At 31.2% G+C, this 12,786-nt stretch overlaps 1 protein-coding gene across 1 annotated transcript; it reads right to left on the bottom strand.

The window, feature by feature from the left end:
- Positions 1-4,049: 4,049 nt before the first annotated feature.
- Positions 4,050-9,905, bottom strand: LOC149533333 (chloride channel protein CLC-c-like). The gene is made up of 7 exons (XM_089805678.1): positions 9,546-9,905; positions 9,069-9,269; positions 8,732-8,909; positions 7,714-7,976; positions 6,654-6,923; positions 4,757-5,897; positions 4,050-4,438 (listed from the first exon to the last, which is right to left on the bottom strand). The coding sequence occupies exons 1-7, from the start codon at positions 9,821-9,823 to the stop codon at positions 4,331-4,333; spliced, it is 2,439 nt and encodes an 812-aa protein (XP_089661804.1). The 5' UTR covers positions 9,824-9,905; the 3' UTR covers positions 4,050-4,330.
- Positions 9,906-12,786: the final 2,881 nt, after the last annotated feature.

Raw genomic sequence — 12,786 nt, 5'->3', positions numbered from 1 at the left:
AGTCCCTTTCTCCTAAATAGTTGCATTAAAAAAAAACCCTAATCTTACTACTTCAAATATTAATAAATAGAACATAGTCTAATAAATCAAAATCTTCATGAGCTTCACAATTAATTAGTCCTTAATTTATCAATTAATCCAATCAACAACAAGAGTTGTGTTGCACTAAAGTCCCCGCTATATGCAAAAATAGAAGACTTGCAAATGTTGAAAGTATGTCCACTAAGGTGGATCAATTATTCTATAGAAGTATGTGTATAAGCTAATGTCAAAATTACGGTTCATTATTTTCAAGTTTACTTTCCTAGTGGCAATTGTATTACTCAATTATAGTTTGAGAAATTGTTTGTTGTATGCTCAATTAAAGGATTAGATCTCTAATGAAGATTAGGAGAAATATGAATGTATCAAAGATCATGAATGAAATAATAGAAAATACATCATGACTAAACTCTTGAAATGTTTGCTTACATTCTTTTTTTTCACTTCTTAGGGATTTGTAATCAAATTCTATAAAAAAAGGCTTGAAAAGTTCATTGCACAAGGCTTGGTAACGTTATCTAAGATCTAAATTAATGTTAAGAAGGATAATGTTATTTAAATAACATCTATTTTTGGAGGGTTAAAAAGTGGATTTGCATCATTATTTTGACTTGAGACATTACAAAAAACCTCTTCCTTGAAGGGAAATTTATGGTTATAGTTAATGCTAGTCATTATACATGGGCTACCCAAATTAGAAATTGTCAAATGCAGTTAGGTTAAATCAGGGTCTATTTTAGGGAATTTGGACTCCTCCATGGCTTGCAACTACATAAAGGAAGACTTTTTTGTTTTTTGTTGATAGGTTCATTACAATCCCAATTGATTTTTCTTTTGTTCCTTGAAAGTAAGAAGATCTTAATACTTTTTCGAACAAATTTTTATATGTTAAGAATAGTGAAGTTACTCATTTTCTTTGAGGCTAGATGAAGTTAGAGATAGTTTGGTTCTTCATGCTTCATCATTTCAAAGCATCACGATGTATTTGATACTATTTTCACAAATCCACTTTTCCAATAAGATGACTCTTAATAATCAAGTGAGAACAATATAATCTATATTCATTAGAAGTTTTTATATAATGTATCTATAATAGATTCATCATTTAAATTACATCCACTAACTATCTAAGATTATATTATTGATTCAAATTATTATTAAATTAACAAATAATAAACTTAAATAAACAACAACAATTTATGATAAATTTAAACTAGCTTTTGTACCAAAAGATGGTGGAAAGGTCATGACAATAGTAATATACATTTTGAATAATATCATGCATAATACAAAATTCACAAAATGTAAGAACAATATTTATTATTGACAAATATTTGTAATATAAATGAATTATATTTAAAATATTAAAAAGATAAATATAAATTATTACAAATACATATAAGACATATATCCAAGAGGTCGATGTGCAATCAACATGCAAGGAAATATATATCTTATAAGGAAAAGTATGACTAAATATATAATCACATTGAATTGAAGTAGGATGTTTTTTTGTAATTAGATAGTAAGCATTTACTTGTCAATAAAATATTTTCTACTATCTATAAAAAAAATTACTATTTATTAAAATGTTATATTTATTATTAAATACTTAATAAAAAAATAATTTCAAATTAAAAATAGTTTGTCAATATGCAATAATAATAACAAGCATTCTTTGTTTTTCATTAATATATAAATTACATAATTTTACATTAAACTAGTAATATTTAAAGATAATATGTTTACTTTGTATACACTTTTGTTAGTACTTGGTTAGGCTAAGTACTATTGTGATACTTTTTAGATTTATGCTTTAACTAGTGATAAAAAAAAATTGTTAACATTACAATTTTAAGAAATTATTTTTCTAAGATTTGATTGGTTGAGTTCATTTAGTTCTTATATTAGATGGGTGGATTGTAAAACAAATAATTTTTAAGAGTTAGTTTTTATTAAGGTACTCGTTAATGTTTAATATTTTTTAATGTAAATAATTTGGTTTTAATATTTTATATTTTAATATTGTATTTTTTTAATAATATAATATTTAACATTCAATTAAAAATACTAAAAGATATCTTTCATGTATTATATAATATTTTAAAAAATGATATTATATATTATTATTATAAAAATATTATTATTTTCATAGTTTAATATGTTTATAATATAATATTATCACATGAAATATATACAATATAACATATATATCCATAATTATATTTATAAATAAAATTTAAAGTTAAATTATAATTAATATCATTATAGAAAATTATAATTATCTATATTTTTACTAATTTAGCCGATAGGCTATTTGTGAGAACTTTGTTCCCGGAAATTAAAGTTTTGACGAAAAATTTGCAAGTTGGCCGGGAAAGTTGTCAGTTTGGCCGAAAAATTGAAAATCCTTCCCATTAATATTTACTGGCCAATTTTTCTCCTCCACTTTTAACTCTTTTTTTTATATTTATTAGTTGTTATCTCCACTTTTAACTATTGTTTTTCTTTTTCTATTTATTAGTTGTGATTCATTTAACTTTTGATTTTTAAAATTGATTTAGATTTTAGTTTTTAAATTATTTTAATTTATTTTTTGTTATATTAGTTTAATTTTTTCTTTAAATATTATTTCTTAGTTTCTATAATTTATTTAGTCAATAGAATATTTGTTATACATATTTTTATTGTATTTTTATTTTTATTTTTTCATAATAGATTTTTTGATGGGTTTTTTTAAATGATTATTTTTTTCATATTTGATAAATTTAATTTAAATAAGTAATATTTATTAATCTATTTAAAATATTTTAGTAAATATTGTGTTATTTAAATTAAAAATTATTAATAATCTAATTTGTTCACGATTATATTTTAAATATCTACTTATAACTATTGTTTTTCTTTTCTTATTTATTTAAAACATAATTACTTGTGATCTTCACATTAGATTATGTTGCGATCTCTATTTATTAAACTTTTGATTTTTTAAATTGATTTAGGTTTTAGTTTTTATATTACTATAAAAAAAAATTTAATATTAGAAAAAATATTTTATTTAAATATTATTTTTTCAGTTTCTATAATTTATTTAGTAATAGAATATTTGTTAGAGATGTCATTATTTTTCTTTTTTCTTTTTTGTATTTCTCTTATTAATTTTTCATAATAAATTTTTTGATGATTTTTTTTTTTTTTTTGTCATATTTGATAAATTGAATTTAATTGTAAAATCTTAAAATTATTCAACACATTTCTTAAGCAATATTCAAATTTCTTATAAATTATAAATTATATATATATATATATATATATATATATATATATTTTAATCTTCAACTTCTTTATTTTTGTATTTTCTTTTTTAAAAAACTTACATTATTTAATGTTCATTCTACATTTTTATTGTAAATCCCATCTCCTATCAGCACACTTGTTGCATGTACAAAAACATTTTATAAACTATAATAAATTTATTAAATTAAAACTATATTTATATAAAAGCTAAAAGCAAGTACTAAGCTAGCCACTATGTGGCATTTGTTCATTTTACATGAATCCAAATTATATTGGTCTCATGGATGTACTTTTTTAAGAGAATTTTTTCATAAACGTCATAAGAGATGAAGGTCGGGATCATGCCTTGGGCGAATTTAGTCCATAGCTCTTACCCAAAGAGGTTTTAGACACGTGTGAACCCATATCGAGTACCTAAGACTTGTTTACGACCTTCATTTTAAAAAAAATATTTATTTAAAATATACATTTACTTAAAATAAATAAATTATTAAATTATTAAAATACAAAACAAAAAGTTTTGAAAATTTTAGAAAAGAAATAAAATTTATTTAAACAATAATTTGATTAGAATAAAGGTATCAAATATTGGGTGTGCAAAACTAGGTGGCAACATAATCACATTAGAAAAATAATTTACTAGCTCTTTTCTCATTGGTTTAAATTTTTTTCCTAATTTACATATTGACCAATCAGACAAAAAAGGAAAATGAGAAAAATTCAATAAATTTTTTTTGAATCTGTCCAAACTTTGCCATAAAAGTTGCATGTATCAGCTGGCACGATTCTCAAGGTATGATTAATTGCGAAAACATTAGTCCTCGCCTATACAGGCGGGGACTAATAATAATAGAACACTGACACTAATTATAACTCACAGTTGGGAAAAATACAGCTATTATAAAAATTGCTTCCGGAATACACGAGCGGAACAGTTCTGAGTTGGAATCTTGGAAGACGTTGAACTTCTCTCTCATTTCAAGAAGGCTGGCTAAATTCCCAATCTTTTTGTTTTTCTTTCTTGCAGGTGAGGATGGCGAACAAGAATATGAGCAGGCATAAAATCATGTCTCGTTAGTATTCCAACAATTGGAGCTCTCTGCACAGGCAAGGAAATTGATTAAAATTATAGATGAAATTCCTAAATCAACTCAAAAAAATTAACAAATAAGCTAGAGAAATTAAGAAAATTGCTTATTCTACACAAGGAGAAGGGTTTTTACTGGTCACCCACCCAGAGCATGACTCAGAAACCTCCGATCATATTAACATGACAGAGATGGAAGCATGGTAAATATCAATCATGGGACTTGAATCCAAACCCTAAAGTTCAGGATTTGCAAAGCCCTCGGTAGCGTTCATGCCTCATAAGAAAAATCTGAAATTTATGTTAGGGATTATGGTAGTAGATGTTTACCTCAGTTTCTTTGGGCACCACACATAGATGGCGCAAGCCGAGATGCCGAAATAGTATAAGTGCCTTCGCTAATGACATGGTTTCCACTACAGTGTATGGCGAGGTATTAATGACCGTATGCAAATTCATATACATTTCCTCTTCCTCTGCACTTACTTCAATCTCTTCAATCTTGAGACCTTTTCCTGAGCCCGGCTTCGCAAAGTCTTCTGAAGAAATATTTTGGTTCAACCCTGCAGAAACAACTGCATTCTGCTGAGAAATATAGAAGTCCTTTTTCTTCATTAGGACTAAAAGATGTAACCTAAGGACAAGGCCACACAAGACTGGTGTTTCTGAGTTAAGGGGTTTATCTATGACTGGGAAGGCATTGTGCTTAGTGTTTGTCAAAATCTGTAGAATGTTTCGAACCTTCTCTATTCTTTGAAGGGTTACCAGTGGACCTATGACAGCGTCCCCTGCAGTGAGTTGGCTCATAAATGGTTCAGGGTGTGCCTCCAAAAATGGAAGCCCCTTCAAGTGCACAATTTTGTCATAGATACTGCTGTTAAAGGAATCAGCTATTGTCTTTGAAATCAACAGTTCTATCATAATCAAAGGGAGCAAGGATAAGTTGTTTGTTAGCTCCAAAAGGATTACACAAAGTGAAACTGTCATTCTCATTGAGCCCCCTAGAAGAGAGGCTGCACCAAGCACAGCAAAAAGTCCCTGATCAATGTTTGCAAATGATCCCATCAACTCACCGAGTGCTCTGCCATACGTAGAGCCTATTAAGATCACGGGTATGAAGAGACCTGATGGAAGTGCAAGTCCATATGTTACTAGTCCCAATATGAAAATTGCAACAAAGTAGATCATCAGTGATGTCAAATGAAACTCATTTCCAGTGCCAGAGCTGAATATATTTCTAACAGCAGCGTCATTTGTGTTGAAAAGAAGAGTTGCAAGGTCATTGTAGTGGCCTGCAGGGCAATGGAATTGCTTGAAGTTCCCTGTTCTGCGAACATTGGGACATTCATGGTTGAGCATCTTTTCTTCTGGACAAGGTGTACATGCTACAAGCCACGGAAGTCCGAATATGCAACAGGACGTATACAGTGCCACCGCGCATGAAAGAAGTATTTTGGATACTGGCCCTCTCCTGTGTCAGTAACATACAACCATGTCAGCCATTGCTGTGTTCTGCAAAAAATTAACAAGGCTTTGGTATGCACAAATTGGTTTCTGGATTCAATTGTGTATTTTTTTTATCATCAATCTTTCGGATCATACACTGTGATCCATCATCATGATGAGAGAGCCAACGATATGAAAAGAAAGAAATATCTGGATTTGACTGTGTGTCTGTTTTTTTATCATCAACATTTCGGATCACATGCTGTGATCCATCATCAGGATGAGAGAGCCAAGGATATGAAAAGAAAGAAATATCCATCATCGGGAGGCTCACATGCATGATGGATATTTCTTTCTTTTCATATCCTTGGCTCTCTCATCCTGATGATGGATCACAGCATGTGATCAGAAATGTTGATGATAAAAAAAACACACAAAATCAAATCCAGAAACCAATTTGTGCATTGAAATGGATTGTGGAAATCTGATTATGTTAAAAGACTTTGCAATTCCTAAATCAGGTTTATGTACACTTAATAGGTATTGTGGTAAACAGTACTATTTGATAACAGTCTAATTCCTTCTATTAGCTAAAGGAAGCTTCTTGATTGCATAGGATCTACAGGCTACAACCTCAAAGAAGAAAGTAAAGAAATCCACATGTATTATTCAGAGGGAAGGATGCCACAGAGAAAAACGGAGAACAGGGGAACATACAAATTTTCATTGCCTTCGCCACAATTTAATACAAAGTATTGTTTTTGTGCCTGGGAGAACTTACTGATTGATTAAGGCATATATTCTAAGGGTGTGCTCGAGAAGGTAGTTGTATACTGCTCCCACTACTCCTCCAACGACCCCCAGTATCACTACTGGAAGTAGATCAATAGGTCTATATGTTATTGTCACTGAGCTCACGTCAAACATTATCAGTCCCCCACCTCCAAAAAGCCCACAGTTTCCGCTTCCGCAATAATCAATGAATGCTCGTAGAACTACAGCAACCACTGCAGTTGTGAAAAATGTCCTCCAAAGAAGAGCACTTCGCCACCTGCAAAGGGATGCAGAAAAAAATTGTCAGATATCATTCCTTTCTTTTCAAAATATGCTTGTATCTACAGTTAGAAAACTTTTTGACACCCATCAATTCAGGTTCTATGCTGACACCTCAGAGATCCCTGCGATTGCACAATGCAAATTCCCAGAACAATCTAGGAACAACATTCCAGGATTCAATGTATCGAGAGGAGGAGTTCAGTCACATATACATATTCTACTGCTCTCATTTATTTCAATTTAGGTTCTATAACACCTCAGAGATCCCTACGATTGCACAATGCAAATTCCTAGAAAATTCTGGGAACAACAATTCCTGGATTCAATGTATCATGAGAAGTTAAATCACTTATTCTACTGCTCTCACTTATTTTGTCATGTTGAAAACCTTCAAAACTGCAAAATAACATGGATTGGATAGATTCAGTAGCACGATTAAGAAGTGCGTTTGTAACTTGAAATATGCTCATAACACATTTGGGCTCTGGAAATAAGGCATGTATAGAGATTTGCAATAGTTCATAACACATTGAATAATGTGACAAGGCGTAAGTAACTTGGCTTAGTGTATTGCCTCCTGGATTGCTCATCAGACCTAGACCATATGGAATTATACAATTTAGCGTATTTCCCTCTCAATTGCTTCTTGAATTCTACAATTTAGTGTATTGCCCACTGGATTTCTCCTCTTGATCAAATTATAAAGCAACTAAATTTTGATGTTACACTCTCTAATCAGTTACAGAAAATGCACAAAAACGATCTGAAATGGAGTTCTTACACACCATGTTGCTATTTCCTCGAGCGCAAAGAGCACACCACCAATGGGTGCACGGAAGGCTGCAGCCACACCTGCAGCAGCGCCACATGTTATAAGATCTCTTCTGTCTCTATCATTTTTGAAGAACCTCAGCCATCTCCATGTGAGGTGATAACGTCTTGAACCCCCCTGTCCCATCAGGAATGCTATGCAAGACCCAGTGTGGATCAGAGGCCCTTCCTTTCCCAAATCCAATCCTGCAGACGTGGCACAAATACTACCAAACACCTGCTCATATCACCAATATGACATACATCAATTCCCTTCAATGATAAACTTTTGATCAGAGACAGTCTCCTTTACCACCCTGCTGAGCTCAACTCAGAAGAAACTAACCTATTCTTAAAAATAGCCCACGTCAATGGTGCATATTTGAGACAATTTGATGTAGTCTTATGACTTTCAAAAATCACATCTATAATTTTTTTAGATCCATAGACAGTTCCATTAGATAAATCTTTTACATGGCCGCAGTTTAAACAGTTAAATTATCCCTCAAAAGAATTTATTGAAGTAAATTACAGTAACCATTTCATCAGGCACCTTTCTTTGAGTTCAATCCAAAAACAATCTACCCAGCCTTCGAAAATTCCCACATCGATTTGAGAAAACTTGCGCACATGATCTAGTCTTATGATCTACATCCAAAAGCCACATTTATAGATTTTTGGACAGTTCCATTGGATAAAGCTTTTACCAAGCCACAACTTAAATATCCCCCAAAACCCTCAAAAGAATGAATTGAAGTAAATTCAAGTAACCCCCCACTAATGGTGTCATTCATTCTACTCTTAAAATCTATACAAATGATGTGGCTTTCTAATCTATGCTCAATTTTAAAGAAAAAAGGCTCATTCGTAGATTGAGGTACAGCTCCATTAGATCATTTATTTGTGATGGACTGTATTCCACTTTACAAATTTCTAGCTAATAGACACAACTCAGGAATCATTTCCAATTTCATGATTAGCCATTTAAGTTACCTTAACAAAAAGTGTACTAAGACCCAGGAATCCTGGGAGATCCACACCATTGAGATAAGCCTTAATCTCTGGCACACCCGCCCCTGCTGCTGTTGGTGCAACATAAGCAGTAAGCCCTGCCGCACATAAAACCAGCACTAGATTCGTACCAGTTAATATCGAAAATGCTAACAGATACCTGCCCTTCACAAAACGTTGCGTTTCATAGTCAAACTATGCAATGCTTCATTGAATTTGACAATAGTACCATTAATCAACGTGACAATCCTTATTACCGCTGTGTTGAGACTAATGGAACCTAAGCAGTTCAGTGGATTTTTAATATGAAGTTATTTACCTTTGTTGCAACACCAGCTTAGAAGTAATAAGTAGCTTCATCCCTGCAATGTTCTCTACAGCTAGATTGATAAAGGCTGCAATAAGCCCAACGAGCAAACCAACCAAAAAGACCATCGTCCATTTGAGGACTATATATTGAAATATTTCAACCTTTGTCCTTGATCTCCAGTCCTGCTTGAAAAGATCATTTTCTAGCACTCTGCAATCATATTCACAATGCAAACAATAATCAAAACCAATATAAAATCTATCATTCTAATCCACATCCTCAATGGCAACGAAACAGAGAAATGAACTTTAGAGTAAAATTTGAAACGTGTTTCCTCTTAATCTTTATATTAAGTGCAATCATTAACTTGTACATACAGATCTTAAACCAATTGAATGAAATAGAGCCTAAAGTAAACATGTTTAATGGCATCTAAAAAGCAAATGGGTGAAAGGATTTAGAAGATCATGGTGTTTTAATTCTTACTCATAATCTAAGCTCTCCAATGGAGAAACTTGAGAACCCACAAGAGCCATCTGAGAAGTAGAATTTGGAATCAATCCAATTCCAGCTTCTCGTCTTCTGAGAAGAGGCATTTTTAACCCAATTTCCATTTCTGATAGTTTCTCACCTTCAGCATCCTTTTCATCCATTGCTTCTGAATTTTGAACAGAACAGCTATATGTTGTGGAATGAAAAACAGTGGTAACCATTAGCCAGTGTATCAGACAATATAAACCCAGAGTGAACTTTCTTTCAATCATATATTTTGCTACCTGATACGATTATTTATTGCTCATCCATTTTCTCAGATTTGAAAGAGGTGGTGGCAATCTTCGTAGATTCAATGACAATAAAAAAAACAGTGCTTTTCACGTGGCTGAGATAAGAGAATGAAAGCTGGAATAAGCGGCCTTTCAAATTCACGAAAGGTCATTTTATCCATTAGGGGTGCCTATGTATATCTACTCTTTGAAAGATAGTCGCTACTGATTCTTGTTTCCAACCATATTTTTTCGGTTGGTCAGTGAATGATCAGCTCACTTCACGCCAATCCTGAAAATATTATAGTAGGAATTACATCTTAATGTTGATAGGATGAATTATTGGATATATTTTTTATTTATTAATAATTGTGTAATTTGATGTCTTGTTTTGAATGGTATATGGTTTTCAAAATAATAATTATTTTTTACATAGATGTATTATAGAATTGAAATGAATGTATTTAAAAATTAATGTAGTTTAACTTGTTTTATTTAAGTAAGGGTTATTTTATTTTAGTTCAACCATATTATTTAAAATAAAGCTATTAAAATATTAAAATAATAATTGATTATATAGTAGTTTTAGTTATTTTAAATAGACTCATGGAACACAAATTTCAAAGAATCTAGATAATTTAGATAGACTAAAAATAGACAAAATCAATAAAAGGTAAGGAATCATATCGTTATTTAATTGTTCTTTTGAAAATTGTACATGTTCTTAGTATTAGGAATCAAGCCTGGAATTTGATGGCCATATTGGTTGTTTTTGCACTTTTTAACCATATATGACAGGCTGATAGCCTACAATTTTAGAGAACAGTCAATATGACAAATTGTTAATGTATAGATTAATTGGAGAGTTATTCATAACTCTTATAATTATACTTATGTCATTATATATATATATATATATATATATATATATATACTGTTATTCTAAATATAAACCAAAGACATAAGTTTCGATTATATATCTATTCACATTAGATTAGAGGTTCACATCAATATTAAATATAAATTTGACTTATCATTATCGGGCGTCAGTTTTTATTAATCTCGATATATGTTATCGGGCGTTTGCATATGTTATCAAGCATATGTATCACTAATATCAACTGCGCTAAGTTATGTCATAAATTAATAGTTACGCCTGATAGACGTGACTCAAATATGAGTCACGGCTATCAGTCGTGACTTCTCTATATAGCACCCACATATATATTTCGATCCCCTCTACTTTACAATACAAGGAACATAGAAATATAATAAATCTTCAAGTTATTGTATAGCAGGAGAATTCTGAATATCGACTTCCAAGATATTATAGCATAGGAAACATTTTATAACATATTCAGTCCATTATCATATTCTGATCTTGAATAGTGATTAAGAATAATATAAGACTTAAGTTTGATACATTAACATGGTATCAGAGCAGGCTTAAAAGAAGTATCCTGATATCAGACTATAATTTTCTAGGTTATAGAAGCATCAGATATTATTAATAAAATGGTGAATGGTATGAGACTTGAAGACAGGCTAGAAGGTGATTTAGATTTTGCAGGGTGGAAGCTACGTCTGAAACTTATACTTAAAGAACATGGTTTAAATAAGTTTATTGATAAATCTAACCCATCACTTAAAGGAAATGATGAAATAGAAAACTGGGAAAGCGATAACAATAAAGGTATGAAAATTATTGTGGACGGTGTTAAAACTCATCTACTCCTTGTAATCTCAGAACTAGACACTGCACATGAAATGTACAATGCTCTTGAAAATATGTTTGAGATAAACAATACTATTCAGATCATTACATTAAAGGATAGAATGTCAAATATTAAAATGAATAAAGGAGAGAAAATTTCCTCTTACTTTATGAGAATAACCGATCTTCAAAATCAACTTTCTTCCATAGGACACATCTGTGATGGAAAGGAGTTAACAATAATGGCTCTAAAAGGTCTTCCATCATCATGGGATATCTTCAAACAAGGGGTATGCTCTCAGTCTAAGTTACCTATATTTGAAAGACTAAAAGCTGACTATATACAAGAAGAGTGTATGCAAGTAGCTCGAGGTCAAAATGTTTCCTCTTCAAAAGAAGAAGTACACGCTCTATCCACTCAAGTAAAAAAGAAGAAAAGAAAATTCAAAGGAAGGAAAAGCACACTGATTTCTCCAAAATGCAGTATTATAGGTGTGATAAATTTGGACATCCAGCATCTAGATGTCCTGATAGAGTTAAGACTCAAGCCTCATTTGCAACCACTCAAAACTCTAATGGAAATTCTGAACATAGTGCCTTCTATTTAGCACTCTCCAGTGAAGCACCAACCAGATCAAGCACTTGGGTAATTGATAGTGGATCCTCTCGACATATCACAAGTTTTAAAGGCCAATTAGACTCTCTACAAGAAGACTATGTTGATGAAGTAACCATTGGAAATAATACAAGCTACCCCATAATGGGAATAGGAACATGTACCATTCATCTGAAATCAAGGAAAACAATTGAACTTACTAAGGTACTATATGTACCTAGCATAAAAAAGAAACTTGCTTTCTATCTCAACTCTTGAAGATGAAGGACTCAGGATTACATTTATGGAAGGAAAGGTTTTAGCTTGGCCTAAGAACTCTAAGATAAAAAAAGCATACAAAATTGGCTCAAGACATGGATGTCTTTATCAGATTAACTCTGTCTCTCATTCAGCTCTAATTCATGATTCCTTCAAAGAAAATGAAATCTGGGACAGGAGATTAGGTCATCTTCATTTTTGAGGATTATCTTCTATAGGAAAAATGGTAACAGGTATATCTAAGCTTAATCCATATCATGAAGGAATTTGTAAAGGTTGTGCTCTAGAGAAGAATATCAAAACTACATTCCATAATAGTCAAAACAAATCCAAAGAAATTCTAGAACTTATTCATTCAGACTTATGTGGTCATAT

Source organism: Cupressus sempervirens, chromosome 10 (genome assembly GCF_028749045.1).
Source record: "Cupressus sempervirens isolate cs-2001-9-10 chromosome 10, ASM2874904v1, whole genome shotgun sequence".
In the NCBI taxonomy this organism is placed as follows: Eukaryota; Viridiplantae; Streptophyta; class Pinopsida; order Cupressales; family Cupressaceae; genus Cupressus; species Cupressus sempervirens.
The sequence above is the reverse complement of the archived record's forward strand: the minus strand, read 5'-3'. Positions and strand labels throughout refer to the sequence as shown.